A 27,504-nucleotide genomic window follows, 5' to 3' on the forward strand; every position below is an offset into this window, starting at 1 on the left:
AAATTGATCCAAATCATAAGTAAAATATGATAAAAAAGCATACAAGATTCTAGTGAATCAAACAGGAAAAAATAACTCTATAACAGACAAAATAATTTAGGCAGATTCACAGCTGGCTGTGAACAATGACAAGTATAGCCCTTTAGTGACAAGGCTCAACAGTTTAATCAAAGTGTGGATTAAAGTGATAAGAAAGAAGACTTACTACTAAGTTCTGAGGATTAACTGAAAAGGACAGCTTTAACAGTGTATGAAATCTATTTCAAATGCTTACCACACAAAGAAAAAACCACGACTTTTGCCATCCCAGATGTATGTAAGGAATATCCATCTGCTTTTTGCCCTAGGACATTTTTCTCTGGCCCTCAGTCCCAGATTTAAAGAATGAGCAGAAAAGAATCTGGGAACTATGGTTCCCTCAAGACCTCTGTTCCTTGATTGCAAAATAAAAAATGAATGTCCTAGTACCTCATCCCCATTGGAGTTTATGCTAGCAACAACCAATCCCAACTCTATTGCAGCCTAAAGCCTAGCTAATTACAGACCTCTGCATCTCTTTCTTTCCACTGTCAAGTGGAGGAATAATTCATGTCACACGCTCAAACTAAATGGTAAGCAGCAGCTCAATTTTGAGTGGAACTCCTTCCATTCTAGAGAAACTATAAAACAGACTCATCGCAGGGAGCAATGGCTCACACCTGCAATGCCAGCATTTTAGGAGGCCGAGGCAGGTGGCTCGCCTGGGATCAGGAGTTCGAGACAAGCCTGGCCAACATGGTGAAACCTCATCTCTACTAAAAATACAAAAATTAGCCTGGCGTGGTGGTGGGTGCCTGCGATCCCAGCTACTTGGGAAGCTGAGAGAGAATTGCTTGAACCCAGGAGGTGGAGGTGGCAGTGAGCCGAGACCACACCATTGCACTCCAGTCTGGGCAACAAGAGCAAAACTGTCTCACCACCACCAACAACAACAAAAAATCTGACACACTGACTTTACCGGAGACAAGTACTATAGATCTACATAACACCCAAAGCACCAGTCTGTAACTTCTGTCTTGACCATATTCTGGAGATAAGTTAGCGGTGCAGTAGTGACTCAAATAATAGTTCTTAAGCCCAGAAGGCCACTATAGTCTATAAGAGGGTTCAGTAAGTTTTTTTCTAATAGGCCAGATGGTAAATCTTTCAGGCTTTGTTGACCATATGGTCTCCGAGCAATTACTCAACTCTGCCACTGCAGCACAGAAAACAGAAAAATGGACATGGCTATTTTTCTATTTTAGTAATAAAAAACTGCTGGCAGGCAGCAGTTGACCAATATTCCTGGTCTAGAGGGTAGTAATTAGGTCTAGTTTTGGTCCATTCTAACACTATGCTAGATACAACATTTTATTTCATGTTTTAAAATAGAAACATACACGCCTTCATATGATCCTAATTACATTAAAAATTCATAAAAAGGCCGGGCACAGTGGCTCATGCCTGTAATCCCAGCACTTTGGGAGGCCAAGGCAGGTGGACTGTTTGAGGCCAGGAGTTTGAGACCAGCCTGACCAACACGGTGAAAACCTATTTCTACTAAAAATACAAAAATTAGCCAGGTGTGATGGCGCTCACCTGTAATCCCAGTTTCTTGGGAGGCTGAGACACAAGAATTGCTTGAACCCAGGAGGTGGAGGCTGCAGTGAATCGAGATCATACCACTGCCCTCCAGCCTAGGTGACAGAGCAAGACTCTAAAAAAAAAATTGTTTTTAATTTTTAAAAAATCATTTAAAAAAAAAAGTCTGGGAGGAAATAGCAAAATAAAATGTCAATAGTGATTGGGATGCAAGGATTATGGATAACTGGTCATAGATACCACCATTTTTTTTTTAGTTTAAAAAACTGTGGAAGTTACAAAATAGATAAATTAATAAACAAGTAATTTGAGTTTATGTTAACTGCTATTAAAAAATAAATAAAGGCCAGGTATAGTAGCTCATGCCTGCAATCCCAATACTTTGGGAGGCTGAGGTGCATGGATTGCTTGAGCCCAGAAGTTTGAGACAAGCCTGGGCAACATCGTAAAACCCAGACTCTACAAAAAAATTTTTTAAAAGCTTAGCCAGGAGTGGTGGTACATGCCTGTGGTCCCAGCTACTCCAGAACTGAGGTAGGAGAATCGCTTGAGCCCCAGTGAGCCAGGCTGCACTGAACCATGGTTATGGCATGGCACTCCAGCCTGGGCAACAGAGGCCGACTTTGCCTCCCTCTGGCAAGTTTTAAACTCTCTCTCTCCAAGTTTGTAAGACACAATAAAAAAGCCCCAACAAAAACAAATCAGGGTATTATTAATACCTGACAGTTGAAGGAGAACAAAGTCAAATAAAGAGCCGACCAAAGACCACTCTACCCAAACTCATAAACAAGCAAAGGTGGTAATAGGAATGAAAGAAATTGACATGTGTTTTTGGGGGAAAAAAGGAGATTGCTAAAACATAATGAGCAATGGGAAAGTGGTCTTAATACAAAACAGAGTGACATCTCATCTCAACGTTAAGAGGTCTCCTCAAGCAAGGCAAGACCAGCCTCATGAAACAGGGGTTGAAGAGGCTATGTCTGCTTGCAAGGAAGGCTCAGAATGGTTGTGGGAGTTCTAGAACCTCATGTTATCTTAATCTATTGGCCTCTATTCCAACTCTTACAATCTCCTCTTTCCCAACCATTGTCCTTTCACACAAAAGATCTTATTATTTTTAAGCTCCCTGGTCATCTTAACTGGTCCTTCAATCAAGAACTTCTAAGTAAGTAATTTTCTTTAAGTTCTCCAATACAGCCAAAAGTAACCAGCCAATCCACACTCCTTATACTCCTCATTCTCCAAATATTTTACAATAGCAATTTGGTCTACCAAAGTTCTCCCTTCAATAAGCACTCTATTTTATGCAACCATAAAATAAGTTAATGTTCCAATTTGTTCATGATAATGGGATCATTATTATCTCCAAATCCAACTAAGTCAGATAACCAATCCAGATTTCCATTACTTTGAGAGTGTATAGCCTACAGCATTCCTGGAATTATATTTTTCATGGGTTCAACAGACAACAAAATCTAACTCTATGTAGTTGAAGCAAAGGTTGTTTTTCAATGCTAAAAATTGTTAGGAGGCTAAAAAATGAGTCTGGGTTGAACTTTTAGAACAATTCACAAAACGACACTACAGAACGAGGCCATCAAAAAACATGGTTTGACCATCCCAAATCTAAATATCTGAAATCCAAAATATTTTGAAATATGAAACTTTTTGAGTGTTGACATGGCATGCAAAATAAATGCTTTTTGGAGCATTTTGGATTTCAAATTTTTAGATTTGGGATGCTCAGTCAGTATATATAATGCAAATACAGGCATATCTCAGAGACACTTTACGTTTGCTTCCAGACCACCACAATAAAGTGAATAAAGTGAACTACATGAATTTTTTTGTTTTCCAGTGCAAATAAAAGTTATGTTTACATATTACTGCTGTCTACAAAGTGTGCAATAACATTATGCCTAAAAAACAACATATACACCTTAATTTAAAAATACTCTATTGCAGCCGTGCACAGTGGCTCACACCTATAATCCCAGCACTTTGGGAAGCCAAGATGGGCGGATCACGAGGTCAGGAGATCGAGACCATCCTGGTTAACATGGTGAAAGCCAGTCTCTACTAAAAATACAAAAACATTAGCTGGGTGTGGTGGTGGGCGCCTGTGGTCCCAGCTACTCGGGAGGCTGAAGCAAGAGAATGGCATGAACCCGCGAGGTGGAGCTTGCAGTGAGCCGAGATTGCGCTACTGCCCTCCAGCCTGGGCGACACAGCGAGACTCCGTCTACAAATAATAATAATAATAATAATAATAATACTTTATTGCTAAAAAATGCTAAGGATCATCTGAGCTTTCAGTGAGTTATAATCGTTTTGCTGTTGGTAGGTCTCGCTTCAATGCTGATGGCCACGGACTGATCGGGGTGGCTGTGACAATTTCTTAAAATAAGACAGCAATAAAGTTTTGTCACATCATTTGACAATTCCTTTCATAAAAGATTTCTCTGTAACATACAATGCTGTTTGACAGCATTTTACCCACAGTAGAGCTTCTTTCAAAATTGGAGTCAGTCTTTCAAACCCTGCTGCTGCTTTATCAGCCAAGTTTATGGAATATTCTAAATCCTTTGTTGTCATTTCAACAATGTTCACAGCATCTTCACCAGTAGATTCCATATCAAGAAACCACTTTCTTCACTCACCCATAAAAAGCAACTCCTCATCTATGAGTTCAAGTTCTATCATGAGATGGCAGCAGATCAGCCACATTTTCAGACTCCACTTCTAATTCTAGGTTTCTGCTCCTTCTATGACATCTGCAGTTATTTCCTCCATGAAAGCCCTGAACCCCTCAAAATCATCCATGAGGACTGGAATCAGCTTCTTTCAAACTCTTGTTTATACTGATATTTTGACTTCCCATGAATCAAGAATGTTCTTAATGGCAAATCTATAATAGTGAATCCTTTCCAGGTTTTTTTTTTTTTTGGAGACAGGGTCTCGCTCTGTCATCCAGGCTGGAGTGCAGTGGTGTGATCTCTGTTCACTGCAATGTCTGCCTCAGGAGTTCAAGCCATTCTCATGCCTCAGCCACCTGAGTAGCTGGGATTATAGGCATATGCCAGCATGCCTGGCAAATTTTCATATTTTTGGTAGAGACGGGGTTTCACTATGTTGGCCAGGCTGGTCTCAAACGCCTGACCTCAGGTGATCCGCCCATCTTGGCCTCCCAAAGTGCTGGGATTCCAGGTGTGAGCCACTGTGCCTGGCCCTTTCCAGAATGTTTTTAATTTACTTTGCCCAGATCCATCAGAGGAATGACTATCAAAGATAGCTACAGCCTTACAAAATGGATTTCTTAAGTAATAAGACTTGAAAGTCGAAATTACTCTTTACTCCATGGGTTACAAAATGGATGTCGTGTTAGCAGGCATGAAAATGTTACTCTCTATGTACATTTCCATCAGACCTCTTGGATGACTCGCTGCATTGTCAATGAGCAGGATTACTTTGAAAGAAATCTTTTTTTCTGAGAGGTAAGTGTCAACAGTGGGCTTAAAATATTCAGTAAACCATGCTGTAAACAGTTGTGCTGCCATTCAGGCTTTGTTGTTCCATTTATAGAGCACAGGCAGAGGAGATTTAGCATAATTCTTAAGGTCCTATGATTTACAGAGTAACTGTGCACTGGACTTAAAGTCACCAGCTGCACTGTCCCCAAGAGGAGAGTCAGTGCCACCTTCATCTTCTGGATGACTTCCTGCAGCTTCTGCATCAGCACTTGCTGCTTGAACTTGCAAGTTATGGAGATGGCTTATCTCCTTATACTTGAAGAATCAACCTCCGCTAGCTTCAAACTTTCCTCCGGCAGCTTCCCCATCTCTCTCAGCCTTCACAGAATTGAAGAGTTAGGGCTTTGCTCTGCACTAGGCTTTGGCTTAAAGGAATGTTTTGGCTGGTGTGACCTTCTATCCAGACCATAAAACTGTACCTGTATCAGCAATAAGGCTGTTTCCTTTTCTTATCATTCGTTTGTTCACTGGAGTTAGCACTATTAATTTCCTTTAATAACTTTTTCTTTGCATCCATATCTTGGCTAATTGTGTGGCACAAGAGGCCTAGCTTTTGGCCTATCTGGGCTTTCGACACACCTTCCTCAATATGCTTAATCATTTCTAACTTCTGATTTAAAATTAAACATATCTAATTCTTTCTCACTTGAACAATTAGAGGGCAGTGTAGGGTTATTAACTAGTCCAATTTCAATACTGCTGTCTTCAGGAACAGGGAGGCCTGAGGAAAAGGACAGAGTTGTGGGAATGGCCAGTCAGTGCAGCCGTCAGAACACAGACAACTGGACTAAGTTCACCATCTTACATGGACACTGTTCATGCTGCCCCAAAATGATTACAATAGTAACATCAAAGATCACTAACCACAGACCACCATACAGATATAATAATGAAAAAGTATGAAATACTGCAAAAATTATCAAAATGTGACACAGACAGGAAGGGAAAACATGCTGCTGGGAAAATGGCAGAGACAGACTTGCTTGGCATAGTGTTACCACAAGCCTTCAATTTGTAACAAACACAATTATCTGCAAAGTACAATAAATCAAAGCATAATAAAACGAGATACACCTGCACACTACCCAAAGCAATTTACAAATTCAATGCTATTTCTATTTAACTACCAATGACATTCTTCACAGAATTAGAAAAAACTATTTTAAAATCCATATGGAATCAAAATAGCCAAGGCAATCCTAAGCAAAAAGAATAAAGCTGGAGACATCACACTACCCGATTTCAAGCTATATTACAAAGGCTACAGTAACTAAAACAGCATGGTACTGGTACAAAAACAGATACACAGACCAATGGCACAGAATAGAGAGTCCAGAAATAATGTTGCACACCTACAACAAAGTTGACAAAAACAAGTGAAAAGGACTCCCTAATTCAATAAGTGGTGCTGGGATAACTGGGATAACTGACTAACCATATGCAGAAGATTGAAACTGCCTTCCTTATGCCATATACAAAAAGCAACTCAAGATAGATAAAAGACTTAAATGTAAAACCTGAAACTATTAAAAACCCTGGAAGATAAGCTAGAAAAAACCGTTCTAGATAAAGGATCTGGCAAAGATTTCATGACAAAGTCACCAAAAGCAATTGCAACAAAGACAAAAACGGACAAATTGGACCTAATTAAACTAAAGAGTTTCTGCCAAAGAAACTATCAACAGAGTAAACCAGACGACCTACAGAATGGGAGAAAACATCTGCTAACTACGTATCTGTCAAAGGTCTAATATCCAGAATCTCTAAGGAACTCAAACCTAAAAGCAAAAAAACAACCCCATTAAAAAGTGGGCAAAGGACACGAACAGACAATTTTCAAAATAAGGCATACATGTGGCCAACAATCATATGAAAAAAATTCTCAACATCACTAATCATTAGAGAAATGCAAATCAAAACCACAATTAGATACTGTCTTACACCAGTCAGAATGGCTATTACTAAAATGTCAAAAAGTAACAGATGCCAGCGAGGATGCAGACAAAAGGGAACGCTTATACACCACTGGTGAGAATGTAAATTAGTTCAGGCTTTGTGGGAAGCAGTGCAGCTATTCCTCAAAGAACTTAAAACAATTACCATCTGACCCAGCAATCCCATTACTTGGTATATATCCAAACGAATATAAATAATTCTACCATAAAGACACATGGACACATATATTTACATTATTCACAATTTATTATTCACAATAGCAAAGACATGGAATAAACCTAAATGCCCATGAAGAGTAGACTGGATAAAGAAAATGAGGTACATATACAACATGGTATACTACACAGCCATAAAGACACAAGATCGTGTCTTTTGCAGCAACACGGATGCAGCTGGAAACCATTATCCTAAGTAAACACACAAACAGAAAACCAAATACTGCATGTTCTCACTTGTAAGTGGGATCTAAACAACGAGAACAGGTGGACACAAAGATGGGAACAACAGACATCAAGGCCTACTTGACAGTGGAGGGTGGGAGGAGGGAGAGGATCAAAAAATGACCTATCAGCTACTATGCTTATTACCTGGTGGCAAAATAATCTGTATACCAAATCCCCGTGACACACAGTTTATCCATATAACAAACCTGCACATACCCGTGAACCTAAAATAAAAGTTAAAAAAAAAAAAAAAAAAAAAGAGGTACACCTGTTTTCCAAAACCCCCAAAATTCAAAACCCAAAACATTTATGGTCTCAAGATTTTTGGATAAGGAATACTCAACCTGTATTCCCTGTCCGTAAGAAAGCTGCATAGTAAATTTGAAAGCTTCTGGCTCCAGAGCATTGCACATACCACACAAATCCAAATCACAACCAGAATCCTACCAGCAGAAACAATAAAAATAGGAAAATAACAAATTCTAATTCACTTCTACCTTCCATATCTCACGAGTATATCTGTGGCAGAAATAAAGTAACATTAAGAACTCTGACTGCAAAGGAATCTGAGATACGTACTTGTGAGTTTTAGTTTCTAAAATACCAGAAAGTTTAAATAGTATTGAATACCTTTGGTAATATAACATAAAACTCTGGTTTCCACATCAACAAACATACTACAATGGGAGAGTATAGAAGACAACCAAATTAAGGGAATGAAGTTGCTCAGAGGATATAAAGAAATTAGGATTCGAAGATGGAGGGGAAAGTAGGTGGGGAAAGAGGAGATGGGGCTAAATAAATAAAACTACAATGTATATGAACAGAATAAACAAGGACTTAAGAATTACTAAGTCCTTATTTTATATTAGTAAATACTAAAATATAAATAAAACACACTGTAAGAATAAATGTTGTTTTATACATCAATTAGTGGTTTTTTAGACTTAATTCTTAACCCTAAGAGCTAACAGTAACCAAATAAAATAAATTTATATTGTAATAGAAAACCATAGAGGGACGATCCTGTATTTTTTAAAGGGACGGCAAAATGAACATGCCCTTGATACAACATCCCATTAACCGGCTACAATCAAATTGGATATGGTAAGTGACCAGACCGCTGGTCTAACCTAAGTCTTTAAAAAAAAAAAAAAAACAAACAAACAAAAAAGGCTTACTGGAGTATTAATACAAGCAAATTAATTCTAAATTAACATCCAATCTTTCAAATATTAAACTTCTATCAAAGGTATACATTAAAGACCTTTTTCAAATTTAAAAATAAGACATTTTAAACATCAGAAAAAGGCTTTACACAACAGACTTTTATTCTGAAAGTTTGCTCTTCAGTCAGAGAAAGAATCACCCCCACCCCTCCCTAAAATGTAAAAAACAAAAAACTTAGTGATTCTATTTGTTCAAAAAATAAAAAGAGGACTTAATGAATGCTATGTGCCTTGTCTGTCTCTCCTTTCAGAAAATACGGAAAACTGTACTTTTCAGCCCCAAACGGGCAGTTTGGTGGTGCTGCATAACTAGCTCTGGCCTATAAATATGAAATATGAGCACAACTGATATAAATCACCTCTGGGCCAAGGCAGATAAAAGCACGGCCTACAGGTCCTTGGATTTCCCTCTTCCTCACTGATCTTGGGAACATGCATTAGAGATGGTGGCATTCCAAGACAAGGGAGCCTGGATCACTGAGTCATCAAAGAGAAGACTTCCTACAAATTTGCTTTGCAACTTCACTTGAAAAACTTCTGTTAGTTTAAGACACTGAGATTTGGGGGTTTATTTATAACTATAGCACAGTGTAGATATTAGTAATAAACAAGTCTATTTAAAAATATTCCTACTTTGGTAACATAAAAAGACTGTGTGTCAAATTCACTCTCCATTTTAAATAGTTAAGGGCTAACATTGCTACAAAGGTAAGTAAATATACATTACAGAGGTATATGATACACACACACACAAACGCGCAGAGACAGAGATGAGTGAATAAAAGTAACTCTTGAAAACAAGAATATGACTTACAGTGTGAGCACATTTCCAAAGGATAACTTGCCTCATTTCCCTGGGGGGGGGGAGAAAAAAGAAATAATTAGTCATAAAATAGGCACAAATTTCTTTAAAATATTAAACCTAAATATTTTAAGCCAAAAAACATAGGGAAATAAGCCATAAACTAATAATATGACCACATCTATAAATTACATTTATATTTTTAAAAAATAAGTAAGAAAACAAATAATAGTGTAGGAAGAGTTCTTGAATCAAACTGTTCTGATTTATGGCTCCGTCACTTAGGATTTACGCAAACATTTGATTGCAAGATATTTTAAATATTTTCTAACACCCTAAATATGTTATATGCCAAATTTTAACACATTAGGGACTGTCAATGCTCCAACTTGTCTTGCTAGGTGAATTGATTTTGCGGTAGAGCTTAGAACAAAGATTCCCTTGCCAACTCTAACTGAAGGGTTTCCTGAGACTGCAAAATGAGCTGTTAAAAAGAAAAAAACAGAAATCTGTTACCATTTTTCCCTGTATTGAAACGTAATTTTCTATATGCTGAGCAACTAAAATAAGAAAAATATTAATGGAAAGGTGAGTCTAACTTAACAGTCAGCCACTTGAAAACCATTTCAAATTTTTCTTTTCATATAAAGTCTTATTTCATGAATAGACCATAATTTATCTGAACTCCTAATTTATATATATAAAAACTTAACATAATTTATCTGAACTCCTAATTTATATATATAAAAAAAGTAAACCTATCCGTTTTCTATACCAGGATTTTACGTTAAATATATTTAAGGAAAAAAGTGTTCTAGAAAAACTAGAGACCTGGGTCAATGTCTACATTTAACAACTCTGAGAACTGCGCCCAGGGAGGTCAAATATCTGCTGGAAGATCACACCATTTGATTAGCAGTGGAATCAAAAGTAGTTCTAAATCTAAAACAGTACAGTTGCTATTAATTCAAGTGTACAATTAACATTGGTATATTTAAATATATATCTTCAGAAGCTATTGAAAACCTGAATTTTTTTTTCAGTATGGCTGGCTTTTAAACTCCTCAACATACCTTTAATCCTATGTAAACAAAGTCTAATCAGTAAGTTACAGCATTCAATTAACTGACATGGTACCAATAGCTATTCTTTTTCTTGCAAGTTACAGCAGATAATTGCAATTTTCCGTAACTGGTAATATTAGGTCACTTTAAATATCAAATGTATGTTAAAGTGAGGATAAAAGAAAGCAAACATTAATAAAGCTTGATATTAATGAAGAGAGATGGATTTCTGCTTATTTTGCACATTACTTAATTGATCTTAATATTCTTACCATGATTCTTATCTTCACTGCCTTACATATTCTTGTTTGTCTTAATTTTTTTTGATGCTTTTTTTGTTTTCCTTATTCCACACTACCTTAAAGTTAAGTATGTTTCTTGCAAGACTCTCAAGAGCATACCAGTATTTTATTTACTAAATTTTGCACTGTCACTGGAGTTTTTTTTTTTTTTTTTTAAATAAGTATCATTACTGTTTTATAAGTAGGTAAAAAGTAGTTATGTGGTAGTTTCAAGCAGGATTTTAAAACTAGGTCCTTTTTTCTCCAGCCCACTAACCTTTAGAGTGTTATCAATTCTTTGTAAACGATACCATCTACCTCAACTATTTATCTGTATCACTCCCAACTAGACAACGCCCACAAGACCTAAGAACCAACCAGGCCAGGGCTTCCTAAGGACTTTCCCGTTAACAAGGAATAACTCGTTGTGCTCCTAAACTTGGAATCCATATATCCAAAACATTATTGCAACCACAATCTGTCCCAAACTGACCACACCACATCCCTGCTAAAATTCAATAGCTCCCACTGCCTTCACAATGAAAACTAACACTTTTTAGAAAGCTAAGTAAAATCCTTTAATTAAGACAACTCGTATCTCTGTAGTCACTCTCCCAAGCAGCAACACCATCTCTACCCTACATTCCCCACTTTTTACTCTATATTCTGTATTGTTTGAACTTTTACAGCAAGAATGTCTTCATAGTTTACCTTCCATTTAAAAAAGGAAACCAAAGCAAAACATGGCAATATAATTTTGTCAATATGGTCAATATAATTTTGTTCCATGTTCAGTCTTCCTCATGCTTAGTCACTAGTAAAAAATAGGAGTTTTGGAGATTCCCCTTTATACTCCTCTCCCCATCCCCTCATGGTCAGCTTCTTAAGCTACTAGCTGGGAGTATTACATTTATCAGTAATTGTTTCATTCAGGTTTGGCATGTGGGCTATAGTTTATTGATCCCTGAATCTAATGCATAATTACATTTAAACAAAAAATACACATCAGTTTGTAAATTATTATATCAGACTTAACTGGAAAAAATAGCATTTCTGAAGGCAAATTAATTCTTCAGTGAATTTCTAGCCGATAGCTCCAGTCTAGGATTGGGAAATACTAAAATAATGATAGATACTCTGAGAGATATACCCAATAAGGTACTGACATTTACTTCTAAGAGAACCACTCAACTGGGGGGGAAAAAAAAAAAACATAAAATTACATCTAAATATGAAAAAAGTTCTAAAGCTAACATATTTTAAGTTTATATAAGAAAGCTTGAAGAATTCAAGCATCATCCCACATGACCAAGTTATTGACAAGATCACTCGATGATGAGGTCCTTAAATAAACCCACTTGCCGGCCGGGCGCGGTGGCTCAAGCCTGTAATCCCAGCACTTTGGGAGGCCGAGACGGGCGGATCACGAGGTCAGGAGATCGAGACCATCCTGGCGAACACGGTGAAACCCTGTCTCTACTAAAAAATACAAAAAAACTAGCCGGGCGAGGTGGCGAGCGCCTGTAGTCCCAGCTACTCGGGAGGCTGAGGCAGGAGAATGGCGTAAACCCGGGAGGCGGAGCTTGCAGTGAGTCGAGATCTGGCCACTGCACTCCAGTCTGGGCGACAGAGCGAGACTCCGTCTCAAAAAATAAAAATTAAAAAAAAAAAAAAAAAACCCACTTGCCTTAAGTTCAAGATAGACTTTCCTTACACTATACTGATTTAAAAATTCAGTAACATCTGCCTATGAAGGAGAAATGCTACATGAACCACTCGACCAGTGTTTAAAAAACTACTAAATCAGAAAAATTTTATCAAACAACATTCATCGGGCATTATGTGTGATCACCTACATAAGAAAACAAAAGAGGTAAGCTTATCTATGTCCCAGCTTACTATCTGGAGAAAGTTTCCAGGTTGCAGCACAGGTACAGGGAACAGAAACACAGTCCCAAGACACTGCGGAATTGAGAAGTCAGAGATACATGAAGTTCGTAAGGCCAAGGAGGTTAGACTTATGAGGAAGAGTACTTTAGAAAAGGGAGACGCATGAGAGACCTTTGGAGATCTGCATAAAAGTCTCCTCCAGTCTCTGCTTAAGTCTGAGAGGAACTTCCCAAGTCCAGGAAAAGAACTAGTAGCAGGTTGAGTAACTTTTGGGAGTTTGCGCAGAACTAGGAATAGTTCATGATCCCATGAGCCAAAATGGAGAAACTCTTAAATACACAGGGAATTGGGTCCAGTCCTCAGAACGACTACATTGGCCATGAATTAAAGGCTGTTCCGAACTTACCTTAAGAAAGACAGAAAACAAGTCTCAGATCAAATTTGGGTCTCAGTAACTTAAGCAGATGACAAAACAAACTCTTACATTCTTTAAAGGAATAAAACAAAATCTAGCACAACAGCATAAAATTCACAATGTATGACATCCAATATAAAACATAATAGGATGCTACAAAATGGATGAACCTCAAAATCATGGTAAGTAAAAGCCAAAAACAAAAGGCCACATATTTTATGATTCCATTTATATGAAATATACTGATAAAGAAAATACACAGAAACAGAATGTAGAGACTGGTGGGTGCCAGTTGCTGGGGGAGGAGGAATGGTGAACAATTACTTTTTGGCTCTGGGGTTTCCTTTTAGGGTGATGAAAATATTTTCAAACAATATAGAGGTGGTGGTTGTACTACATTATAAATGTACTAAATGCCAGCCTGAACAACATGGCAAAACATCATCTCTACAAAAAATACAAAAAAGGCTGGGCGTGGTGGCTCACGCCTGTAATCCCAACACATTGGGAGGCCGAGGTGGGCAGATCACTTGAGGTCAGGAGTTCAAGACCAGCCTGGTCAACATGGTGAAACCTCATCTCTACTAAAAATACAAAAATTAGCTGGGCATGGTGGCGGGTGCCTGTAATCCCAGCTACTTGAGAGGCTGGGGCAGGAGAATCACTTGAACCGGGGAGGTGGAAGCTGCAGTGAGCAGAGATCGTACCACTGCACTCCAGCCTGGGCAACAAAGCGAGACTCCACCTCAAAAACAAAAACAGAAATATGAGCCAGGCATGTTGGCATATGCCTGTAGTCTCAGCTACTCAGGAGGGTGATATGGGATGACTGCTTGAGCCTGGGAGGTCAAGGGTGCAGTGAGCCAGGAGCGCACCACTGCATTCCAGCCTGGGCAACCAAGCAAGACTTTGTCAGTAAGTAAGTAAACAAATAAATAAATGTCACTGAACTGTTTACTTTTAAAATGATTTTGTTATGTGAATTTCATGTCAATAAAATGTTTTACTTGCTGTTTAAAGAAATAATGGCTCCAAATCTTCCAAATTTGATGAAAACTTTAAATCCCCAAATCCAAGAAGTTCAATGAACTCTAAGTAGAAGAAACATAAAACAAAAAACACACACACACATAATGAATTGCTGTGACACAGAAAATCCTAAATATAATCAGAGAGGAAAAAAGATTAACTACATACATATAACAAAATTACTACAGCATATTTCTTCTTAGAGACACCAAGGACAGGAAACAATGGAATCTGTTTAAAGTGTTAAAAAAAAAAAAAAAAACTATCAGTTTTTATATCCAGCAAAAACGTCTTTCAAACATTACGGCAAATGCTTTTTCCAGATAACAAAAACTGAAAGGAAAGATTAGGCTCCAACATATATTCACTACAAAAAAAAAAGTCAAAAGAAAATTCTTCAGGCAGAAGAAAAATGGTATCAGATGGAAAGCTGGATCTAGACAAAGAAATGAAGAATATCAGAAATGGTAAATGGTAAGTATAAAAGACATTTTTCTCATTTTTAAATGTCTTTAAAATATGACTATTTAAAAGCAAAAATAATGTATTGTGGGGTATATAAAGTGAATATATTACAACAGCACAAAAGGGCAGGGAAAAAACGAATGTATGCTGTTGTCAGGATTTTACACTGTAAGAGAAACACTGTACCATTATTTGAAGTAGAGCATGGCATATTAAAGATGTATATTGTAAACTCTAGAACAGCTTTTAAAAAAAGGAGACAAAATAAAATGGTATCATTGTGATGGTTAATGTTGTGTCAACCTAACTGGGTCAAGGGATGCTCAGCTATCCAGCTAAACATTATTTCTGAGTGAGAGTCTGCTAGGGTGTTTGTGGAAGAGATTAGCATCTGAACTGGTGAACTAAGTAAAACTGATTGGATAATATCCTATCTGTCCAGCACCTGAATAGAACAAAAAGGCAGAAGATTGAATTAGTTCTCTGCCTCACTGCCTGAGCTGCAAAGTCAAGCTTTTCCTTCCCTCAATGCTCCTGGTTCTCAGGCCTTCAGACTCAGACTAGAATTTACACTATCAGCTCTTTAGCTCTCAGGACTTCAAGCTACAGCACCAGCTTTCCTGGGTCTCCAGCTTACAGACAGCAGGAGCAGAACTTCTTGGCCTCCATAATCATGTGAGGCAATATCATATAATAAATCTCTTTCTAGACATATGTATCTCCTACTGGTTATTTCTCTGGAGAGCCCTGACTAATATAATCAGAAAAAATAATCCAAAAAAAAGCAGACAAATAGGTACAAAGAAACAAAAAGCAAATAAGAAACATAAGAAATAGCAAGAAAGCAGATTTAAAAGCAAACATTTTGAGAATTATACATTTCATAATGCTAAAAAGAGCCAATTCATCAAAAAGATGAAGTCCAAAGACATACCAATCCTACACAAATTATTTCAGAAAGCAGAAAGGAAGGGTACTGTCCTGAACTCATTTTCTGAAGCCAGCATTACTGTGATGCCAAAATCAGACAATATCACAAAAAAAGAAAACTATGGCCGGGCATGGTGGCTCACGCCTATAATCCTAACACTTGTGGGGCCGAGGCAGGAGTATCACTTAAGGTCAGGAGTTCAAGACCAGCCTGGGCAACATGGTGAAACCCGTCTCTACTAAGAATACAAAAATTAGCTGAGCATGATGGTAGGCATCTGTACAATCCCAGCTACTCAGGACGCTGAGGCAGAAGAATCGCTTGAACCTGGGAGGTGGAAGTTGCAGTAAGCTGAGATCATACCACCACACTCCAGCCTAGGCAACAGTGCAAGACTCTGTCTCAAAAAACAACAACAACAAAAAGAAAACTATATCTAATGTTTCTCTATGACCAATAATGTAAAAATCCTTCAGAATATCTTAGCAAATTGAATCCAAAAATAAACATCATTACCAACCAAGGATTATTCCAGCAATGTAAGGTTGGTTTAATACTCAAAACTAATGTGATTCACAACATTAACAGAGAAAAAAGAAAAAAACCACACGGTCAACCAAACAGATACAATAAAACCATCTGACAAATTCCAACACCCATTTTTGATAAAACAAGAGTAACTCAGCAAACTAGGAATATTTCTCAATCTATAAAAGGTTATCTACAAAAATTCTTCAAAAAGTGTTATATGTAATAAGATTCTCCCTAAGATTAGAACAAGATAAAGACATCTGCACAAAAACAAAAGGCAAGACAAAAGAAACAAAAGGTATACAGATTGAAAAGGAATAAACTGCCTTTAGTTGCAGCTGACATAATTGTGTATGTACATAAATCCTAAGCAAATTAATAAAAAGCTATCAAAGCTAATAAATGAATTAAGCAAGACGGCAAGATAAAAGGTCAATATACAAAAGTTAAATATATTTCATATTCTGGAAACAAATGGAAAACGAAATTCAGAATACACTTCCATTTATAAAATCATCAAAAATAGAAAATACTTAGAAATAGTTAATAAGAGATGTGCAGGGAGAAGACTATAAGACGTAGCTGAGAAAGATCTAAGAAAACCCAGCTATATTTATTAATAGATGAGAAGGCTCAATGTTGTTAAGATGGCAATTCTTCCAATAATGATCTGCATATAGAAGACAATCCCAATAAAAATCCCAGCAGAATATTTTATAGAAATCAATAAACTAATTCTAAAATCCATATGGAGATGCAAAGAACCTAAGAGCCAAGGGATCTGAATGAAAAAGAAGAACAATGGTGAAGGACTTACAATATCTGACTTGAAGAGTTATAAAGGGCTGGGTGCAGTGGCTCTCACCTGTAATCCCAGAACTTTGGGAGGCGGAGGCGGGTGGATCACTTGAGGTCAGGAGTTTGAAACCAGCCTGGCCAACATGGTGAAACGCTGTCTCTACTGAAAATTTAAAAAATTAGCTGGGCATGGTGGCAGGCACCTGCAATCCCAGCTACTCAGGAGGCTGAGGCAGGAGAATCACTTGAACCTTGGAAGCAGAGGTTGCAGTGGGCCGAAATCGTGCCACTGCACTAGAGCCTGGATGGCAGAGCAAACTCGTCTCAGGGAAGAAAAAAAAAAAAAAAGTTATAAAGCTAGTCATCAAAAGAGTGGTACTGGTGTAAGAACAGACAAAGATCAATTGGACAGAATAAAGTAAACACACACACACAATTTTCAAGAAAGGTTTCCAGGTAATTAAATGGGGGGAAAAAATCTTTGCAACAAATGATGCTACAACAACTAAATAGCAATATGCAATTAAAAAAAAGGACACAAAGATTTGAACAGATATTTCACAACAAAAGATATGATTAACATCAAATAAACACATGAAAAGACGTTTAATATCACTAGACATTAGAAAAAGGCAAGTTAAAACCAAAGTGAGATATTAGTATACCGGCAACTAGCATAATAAATATGTCTATAATTTTAAAATGGACATACGAAGTGTTACTGAAGATGTGGAATAAATGATTATGTGGTGAACAGAATTCTTAGCCCTTTGAAATTCTGAATCCCTTGTATACATACATTTTCTCCCAATTACTAAATCAAACACTAATCTAGTTACTGCTGCAGAAAGATTTTGCACATGTAATTAAGGTCCCAAATCAACCACCTCTGGATAAGATTTATCCAGGTGGCCCTGACCCGTAAGAGCCCTTTAAAAGCAGTTTTCCTTGTGTGGTCTAAGAAGGTGAAAATGAAAGAGTCAAAGCGGGAGAGGAATTCAACACAAGGGAAGTGGAGGGGCCACATGGCATTGAATGCAGGCAGCCTGACAGGGATGAGAGTGACCTCTAGTGAACAGGAGCAAGGAAACAGAGTGCTCAATCTCACAAGGGCAAAGAGCTGAATGCCGCCAATAACGTGAACAGCTTGGAAAGCAGACTTCCCCAGAACCCCCGGAAGAGAACTTGGTCTAGTTGGCACCTTGATTTCGGTCTTGTGATGCTCTGAAGGGAACCCAGTCACGCAGTGGTGAGCTTCTGATTTACGGAACTATGAAATAATAAATGAGTGCTGTTTTAAACTACTATGTTTATGGGAATTTGTTACACAGCAACAGAAAACTAATAACCAAACTTACAGTGTATGTGGCTAAAAGTAAAAACACTGACATACCGAAGTGTTGGTCAAGATGTAGAGCAAATGAAAATTTTATATCTTGCTAGTGAGAACTCAAAACTGTACTGCCATTTCAGAAAACTGTGTGTTGGACTCTTAGCGTAACCGGAAATGAAAACATGTCCACACAAAAATTTGTACTCACATGTCCACAGCAGCTTTATTCAGCTGTATTCTCAATAGACCAATCTGGAAACAACCTAAATGTCTTCAACTGGTGAACAGATACACTGTTATATCCAGACAACAGAGTACTATTCAGTAATGAACAGGAAAAGACTACTAATACACCCAATAACATAATGAATCTCAAAAGCAATACGCTAAGTGAAAGAAACCAGACACAAAAAGCTATGCGCTGTATGGTTCCATTTATAAATGCTACAAAAAACAAACTACAGTAACTGAAAGTTCAGGGGTTTTGGGGTAGAGGGGGAGAGCAGGGAGTGAATGAAAAACGTACCAGGTAACATTTCAGGGTGATAGACCTATTCTACATCTTGTCTGTGGTGATTACAAAACTATATACATTTATCAAGGCACATGAACCATACACTTAAAACTAGTTTTTATTATAGGTAAGTTGCACCGCAATAAAGCTGATTTTTATAACTCAATATATTAAGGACCTCAGTCCCAAATATAATGGAATTGCTTAATACATAATTTAAGTCTCCAGTTAAGAAACAATCTCATCACTTTCTTTAAAATAATCAAGTTTCACAGCTGTCATATTATTCAAAATTCAAACTATATGGATTTATTTTTATAAGACACACATTTCAAGGTAATGTGTTCACAGCAAATAACATTTTCCAGATTAATCTTACAGAATCATGAGAAACCAAAAATTATTTACATTTACAGTAATCTTGACATTTATAATTCATCCCTTCATCTCTCCTTCCCTGATTTTAAATTCCATGAAGGCATCAACTGTCTTATTACCTTTTGATATTCTTTGCCAGATTTAACATTGTCCTAAATTTACTTTAAAGGAAGAATTTGATTAGGTGCATGGTAAAAGTCTGGAACAGTTTAAGTCCTATTTAAGCATCAATGCGCTGAAGTACAAGGTTAGATTAAGGGCATTAGAAGACCCAAATTCTTAAAAGTCCAGTTATTAAAGCACTTTAGATTTTCTCTTTCCTTTTGATGCTCACTTTTCATAATGAGTATCAAGCATTTGGATCTGCATACATTTTAAATAAGCAAACAGTACTCTAATACTGAAGTAATATTTATAGTTCACAAAGAGTCTACAACCAAATAAGGAAATGTTGTCATCTCTTAAAGTCTACTAGATAAAGATAAATGTCTAAATATTCTGACTGCATATCCTCTGAAATATCCAAAGCTTTACAGAATGTATCCATAAAATTTATTTTTATTCTTTCAAACCTTGTCACTTTAAGATCAAAGCAACTCTAAACCAAAGAGAACCAAGTTTTTTTCATTTCTTTGCCAGAAAAATTTTTTAGATAATATTTTCCTGATTCCTACTGATTTCGGATCCCAAAACTGACAATTGTAATAGAATTTTTTTAAACGTTGAATAACATGAACTTGAAGAAAGTTACCTTAGGAATCAATCCAAATGTCTTTACCTGCTGAAAGACAGCTTGATGACTGCACAATTAATGTAATTATTATAATGAAATTAGTTTTTTCTACGGTAAAGTCACCGACCATCTTAGTAACTGTTCTAGAACAGATTCTCCCTCTTCTTAAGAAATACAAGCAAAAGGCATAAAACCATGGATGCATGAATGTCAGGGACAGGGAGTGAAAAGATCAAAAGACAGAAACAGGAGATAAAAACCAATCATACCAATGACAGATCCAAGCTTCTTTAATGATTTTAGGAGGGGGGAAAAAACCCTAAAAATTTCTAGTCTGATAAATGCTGCCATAATTACAATCTATAACTTGTTTGAATCCATCCAGCAAATGTATGAAGACACATAATATATGTTTAACTATTTTAAAGATCCTATTACTCACTTTGACAGTTAAAACATATTTCCCATTAAATGACACCTACACCTACATTACCCCCACTCCTGTTTTTCCTTCTACTATTTAATGTTAACCACATTTTTTGTGTTTATCTTGTATTGTGCACAATTTCGCTGAACTTATTCATTAGTACTGTAAGTTATCTTTTGTAGATCTCTTGAAATTTTTCTATGTAGATAGTCATACCATCTGCAAATAGGATCTGTTTTTCTTCTTTCCAATCTGTATGCCTTTATATTCTTTTCCTGCCTTACTGCACTGGCTAGAACTTTCAGCACTATGCTGAAAAGAGCTAAAATCCTTGCTTTGTTACAGATCTTACAGAGAAAGTACTCAGTCTTTTGCCATTAAGTATAATGTCAGCCGTAGGTTTTCACAGATGTTCTTTATTCAACTGAGAACATTTCCCTCTACATTTTTCTAAGTTTTTGTTTTGTCTTGGGTTTTATTCTTTAGCCTGTTAATATAATTATACAAAGTTTCAAACAGTGAACCAGCTTTGCACCCATAAAACAACCATAACTGATTATGGTGTATAATCTTATAAAAGTATTAACTCTATTTGTTAATGTTTTAAGGGTTTCTGCATCTACACTGACATGAGGATGTTGATCCATAGTTATCTTTTTTGGATTTTGGTATCAAGGAAACAGGGCTACTCAAATTCTATTTCACACTGGAAGAAGTGTGATAGTTTGTGTTTAAGGAACCGGTTCATTACTTCAAAGTTGTCAAATTTATGTGTATAGAATTAGTTATAGTAACCCCTTATCTTTCTTCACATCTGCAGGGTCTACAGTGATCCCCTATTTCATTCCTTATAATGGTAATTTGTCTTATTACTTGTCAGTCTTATTTATGTTTTTGAAGAATGAGCTTTTTTTTCTGAGATGGAGTCTTGCTCTGTCGCCCAGCCTGGAGTGCAGTGGCGGGATCTAGGCTCACTGCAAGCTCCACCTCATGGGTTCATGCCATTCTCCTGCCTCAGCCTCCAGAGGAGCTGGGACTACAGGCAACCACCACCACGCCCGGCTAACGTTTTTGTATTTTTAGTAGAGATGGGGTTTCACCGTGTTAGCCAGGATAGTCTCGATCTCCTGACCCCATGATCCGCCCGCCCTGGCCTCCCAAAGTGCTGCGATTACAGGCTTGAGCCACCGCGCCCAACCAGAATGAGCTTTTTGTTTCAAAGGTTTTTCTCTATTGTTTTTGTTTTTATATTTCATTTACTATTTCCTTCCTTCTGCTCGCTTCAGGTAGATTTTTCTCATCTTTTTTTCTAGGTTCTTGAAGTGGGAGCTTAGATTATTGATTTGAGGGGTTTTTCTTTTATTTTTCTTAATTATGTGCATTTAGTGCTATAAATTTCCCTCTCTGGACTGCTTTAGTTGTATCCCACAACTTTTGGTATGCTGTATTCTTATTTTCGTGAAGTTCAATGTATTTTTTTAAATTTCCCTTGAGACTTCCTCTTTCACTCATAAATTATTTGGCAGTGTTTAGAGATTTTCCAGTTATCTATTACTGATTTCTAGTTTGATTCCACTTTGGTAAAACACATTTGATTTCAATTCCTTAAAATGTATGTTTATGTTTTTTGGGGGGTTTTCTGAGACAGGGTCTCCCTATTGCTCAGGCTTGAGTGTAGTGGCATGACATGGCTTACTGCAGCCTTGAACTCATGAGCTTGAGTGATCCTCTCCCACCTCAGCCACTCAACTACAGGCATATGCCATCGTGCTCAGCTAATTTTTTTTTTTTTTTTTTTTCATGGAGACTGAGTCTTTTTACATTGCCCAGGCTCGTCTCAAACTCCTGGCCTCATGCAATCCTCCCGCCTTAGCCTCCCCAAGCATTTAGGATTATAGGCATGAACCACCATGCCCAGCTGAGGTTTACTTTTATGGCCCAGGACATAACTTTCCTTGCTATACATTCTCTAGTCACTTGAAAAGATGAAGCATTCTATAAATTAGATAGTACTGGATGATTACATTGTTGAGTATCTTTCTATATCCCCCTTGCTGATTTTCTTGCTTGGTTATTCCATCATTTGCTGAGAAATAGGTGTTGACGTCTCCAACTATAATTCTGGACTTGTCTATTTCCCTTTTCAGTTCCATCAGTCTTTATGTATTTTGCAGTTCCACTGCTAACATTTTTAAAACTGCTGTGTCTTCTTAGTGGATTAACCCTTTTATCATTATATAATGCCTAGTCACTTTCTCTGGTAATTGCTTTGTTATGAAGTCTACTTTATCTAATATTAAATATAACCATACCTGCTTTCTTTGGATTAATGTTTGCATGATAAACCTTTCTCCTTCCTTTCACTTTTAACATGCCTATAGTTATATTTAAAGTACATTTCTTACAGAAATCTTATGATTGGGTAATGTCTTTAATTCATTCTGCCAATATGTTTAATTGGGGTGTGTATGTGTGTGTGTGTGTGTGTACATATATTTGGAAACAGGCTCTCACTCTGGAGTGTAGTGGCACAATCTTGGCTCACTGCATCCTCCACCTCCCAGGCTTAAGCGATGCCCCCATCTCAGTCTCCTGAGTAGCTTGGACCACAGGCACTCGCCACTATGCCCAGCTAATTTTTTGTATTTTTGGTTGAGACAGGTTTCACCATGTTGCCCAGACTGGTCTCAAACTCCTGAGCTCAGGCAATCCACATGCCTCAACCTTCCCAAGTGCTGGGATTACAGTTGTAAGTCACCATGCCCGGCCTTCATTTCTGTTTTCTTTATCCTGTCTCCTGGTGGGTTAAACTTTTTTTAAATTCCATTTTGATTTATCTATAATGCTTCTACATGTATCTCTAGAGCTTTCTTAGTGGTTGCTCTATGTACATTATACAGATAACTTTTCACTATCTTATTAGTTCATCATTTTACCCTCCCCCTGGTCACAGCTATCTTAAATATTTCCTCTACATACCTTTAGAACCACATCAGTGTTGTAATTTTTGCTTCAACACTCAAATACAATTTAAAAACTCAAAAGGAGAATATCTATTGTATTTACCCATACTTTCACACTTTGAATTGTTCCTTCCTCTTTCCTGATGTTCCAAGATTCTTTTATCACACCCCTTCTGTTTTCAGAATGTCTTTTGTTACCTTTCTAGGGTAAGTCTGCTGGTGACATATTCTCTTAGTTTTCCTTCATATGAGAATGTCTTGATTTCCCTTTCATTCCAGAAGGATGTTTTCTCTAGATACAGGTTTCTGAGTTGACAGTCCTTTTCTTTCAGCACTTGAAAAATGTGAAATTTCCTTCTGGCCTCTATGGTTTCTGATGAGAAAACTGCTATCATTTGAACGGTTTTCCCCATCTACATGAAGTGTAATTTCTCTCGTGCTCATTTAAAGACTTCTCTTGTTTTTATAAGTTTGACTTTGAGATGTCTTGGTCTGGATGTCTACAGGGTTTGTCCTGTTGAACATTCACTTGGCTTTTTAAAACTTAGTGTCTTTTGCCAAATTCGCAATATTTTCAGCCATTATTTCCTTAAGTATTTCTTCAATCCTGCCCTCTCTTCCTCTCCTTCTGTGACTCTGACAACACAAGTGTTAAATCTTTTTATAGTCTCATGGTTCCCTGAGGTTCTGTACATTTTTTTTTTTTTCAGTCTGTTTTCTGTTGTTCAGATTGGGTAACTACTTCTGCCCGCTAGTTCACTGACCTTTCCTCAGTCTGTTTGCTATTAAGCCTACTCACTGGGCTATTGTATTGGTTATTATATTTTTCAGTTCTAAAATTACCATTTGGTTTTTCTATATGTCTTCTATTTTTTTGCTGAAATTTTCTTTTTTTTTCCCCCGTTTCATGTACATCAGTTTTTTCTTTGAGTGACACAGGTTTGTTTATTTTTGAGAAAATGTGTGCCAAATACTCAAGTGTGAATAATAGATTAGTTGTTCTCGCTAGTAGTTTTGGTATTCTACGAAAAAAAGCAGCTAGTTCAGCTTATAAATCACACAAGTGCTTGTTTTTCCTCAAAACTACAATTACGATTTCACATGTAAAAGTAGTGCTTTACATTTTTATTTTATCATAGAGAATATTTAAAATATGTGTAGTTACTGGTCGAGATTTAACAAAATAGTGCTTTATCAGTGATATTCCTAAGCAAAAGTGGTGTTTTTTAAAACTGCAAGTACACAGTAATAAAGAATACAACTTCTAGTAAAGTAGGGTGCTCCTGTTTCAATTCATGCTAAGGTACCATCAAGTTTTACTAATGATTGCTTTTGCACCATCAGTACAAATAGAAACACAGTAAAGACAAGTCATGTTTTAGTGTTATCATGAAAACAATTCTGACCTCATGTGCTCCCTAGAAAGTGTCTTGGGGATCCCCAAGTATCCATGAACCACTCTGAAAACTGCCAATCTAACCTTAAGATTTAGTTAGGCCGGGCGCCGTGGCTTATGCCTGTAATCCCAGCACTTTGGGAAGCCAAGGCAGGTGGATCACCTGAGGTCAGAAGTTCAAGACCAGCCTGGACAACATAGCAATACCCCATAACTACTAAAATAATAATAATAATAATAATAATACAAAAATTAGCCAGGCGTGATGGCAAGCATCTGTAATCCCAGCCACTCAGGAGGCTGAGGCAGGAGAATCACTTGAACCTAGGAGGTGGAGGTTGCAGTGAGCCAAGATCACATCACTGCACTCCAGCCTGGGCAACAGAGTAAGACTCTGTCTCCAAAAAAAAAAAAAAAAAAAAAGTATTTAGATTTTGCCCTTAGGGAGTACAAACATGTAAAGAACTGAAAGAGAAATCTATCAAAGAAAAAGAAAACCCATACAGCCACAGAACCAGTGGGCTATGGATCTACTCTATTTGTCTTAATATTCTATTATAGTGGTTTTTTTTTTTTTTGAGACAGAGTCTCGCGGGTGAATCAGTGGGTCAAGACCATCCTGGCTAACACGGTGAAACCCCGTCTCTACTAAAAATACAAAAAAATTCGCTGGGCATGGTGGCGGGCGCCTGTAGTCCCAGCCGCTACTCGGGGAGGCTGAGGCAGAAGAATGGCGTGAACCCAGGAGGTGGAGCTTGCAGTGAGCCGAGATTGCGCCACTGCACTCCACCCTCGAGGACAGAGCAAGACTGGTCGCAAAAAAAAAAAAAAAAAAAAAGACGCTTAAGCGGCTTGCACGAGGTCACGCAGCTGGTAGTGGTGGTAGAGACCAAATTTGAACTCAAGCTAATATAAATCCCATAACATTCTTACCAACATATAAAGCCACAGCCTTTCTGGATTATACAAGAGGAGCAAGAAGTTATTGCAGCTATTTTCTTCTCATCTTAGAACACTTAAATGCAAGTGGTTTGTTAAACTGCAAACTCACACTGGCATAGCAATTTTAAATGTCTTCCATATATCTAAAACAGTAGTCACAATCACAGAAACATGACAGTGAGAGGGTGTCAGATAGGTGAAGACAGCTGAGGAGTAAATGGATGAAAAATGTAAAATACTATTACATGGAAACTTTCCAACAACTTCTTGCAGGTAGCAACAATAATTTGGTACTACTTTCTATTTTAAAAACACATATAATAACCCCCTCAAAAACCAGAAAATTATATATGTATGGCATTTTCAATAATTATAACTGAGAAAGTAATCTCAAAACAAGAAATAAAGTCCTGGCAATGGGACAGTTTGGATAATGGTAAGATACCATATTGACTACGGCCACAGGAAATAGCTGAAGTAGAGAGAAAACTAAAGGTTAGTAAAATGGAGGTGGTCAACAAACACTAAAGCTAGAATGTCCATAAAGATGTAAAGTGATGGTGGAACACAGAGGGATATGTGAGACAGGTACTTAAATTCTGAATGAAAAATTGAGTAACGAGAAAGATTTGAGTTAGCAATGAGAACAGATAAATGGCTTAGCAGGAAAATGAAGAATAATCTATTATGGGTCAGCAAGCTTTGGCCCTAGGTCAATAAGCCTACCACCTGTTTTGTTTTTATTACAGCTCTATTGAGATATAATTTATATACTATACAAACCATCCATCTAAAGTATACAACTCAATAGTTTTAGTACATTCACACCATTATGCAACCATCACCACAATCAAATTTAGAGCATATTTATTCCCCCAAAAGCCTGTATCTACTGACAGTCATTCCCCAACTCCCCGGCAGGCCAGCCCTAAGTAACCACAAGGTCACGCAGCTGGTAGTGGTAGAGACCAAATTTGAACTCAAGCTAAGTTCAAGTCAGCCCTAAGTAATCACAAATCTACCCTCTGACTCTACATATGTGCCTATTCTGGATATTAAATACAAATGAAATTATACAATATATGATCCTTTATGACTGACTACTTAGTGGAGTATTTTCAACATTAATTTAATGTGTTGTAACAAGTATCAACACACTTCTTTTTACTGGTGAACATTTCGTTCGTACGGACATACCACATTTATCTATTCATCAGTTAACAGACATTTGGACTGTTTCCATTTTTGGCCATTATGAATAACATTATTATGAACATTCATGTCCAAGTTTTTCACTTCATTTCACATGTTTCATTTCTTTTAGGTATATACCTAGGAATGGAATTACTAGGTCATATGGTAACTCTATGTTTGACATTTTGAGGAATTATTTTCTAACGCAGTTATAAACATTTACATTCCCACCAGCAAGGTTTGAGGGTTCCAATTTCTCTACATCCTTGACAATACTTATCAGTCTTTTTTGATTACAACTATCCTAGTGGGTGTGAAGTGTTATCTTGTTGACATTTTGATTTGCAATTCTCTAATGACTAATGATGTTGAGCATCTTTTTATGTACTACTGACATCTGCCTATCTTCTCTGGAGAGATATCTACTCAGAACCCTTGCCCATTTTTAAACTGAGTTATTTGTCTTTTTATTGCTGAGTTACAAGAATTATTTATATATCCTGAATAGAAGTTTCTTATCAGATATGATTTTGAGAAACTCTCCCTTTCTGAGCATTGTCTTATTTTCCTGTCCTTTGAAGCTTAGATTTGTTAATTTTGATGATATACAATTTATCTTTTTTTCTTTCATTTCTTTCAA

General features: G+C 37.1%; 1 protein-coding gene across 2 annotated transcripts in view; it reads right to left on the reverse strand.

Annotated features, from left to right (window-relative positions):
* The window catches only part of PPP3R1 (protein phosphatase 3 regulatory subunit B, alpha), a 71,737-nt gene that overhangs the window by 27,606 nt on the left and 16,627 nt on the right, over positions 1 to 27,504 (reverse strand). For both annotated transcript variants that reach the window (XM_023224067.3, XM_023224068.2), the window contains exon 2: positions 9,593 to 9,632. In XM_023224067.3, the coding sequence (XP_023079835.1) occupies positions 9,593 to 9,632 (40 nt within the window). The remainder of the gene's footprint in view (positions 1 to 9,592; positions 9,633 to 27,504) is intronic.

Source organism: Piliocolobus tephrosceles, chromosome 15 (assembly GCF_002776525.5).
Source record: "Piliocolobus tephrosceles isolate RC106 chromosome 15, ASM277652v3, whole genome shotgun sequence".
In the NCBI taxonomy this organism is placed as follows: domain Eukaryota; kingdom Metazoa; phylum Chordata; class Mammalia; order Primates; family Cercopithecidae; genus Piliocolobus; species Piliocolobus tephrosceles.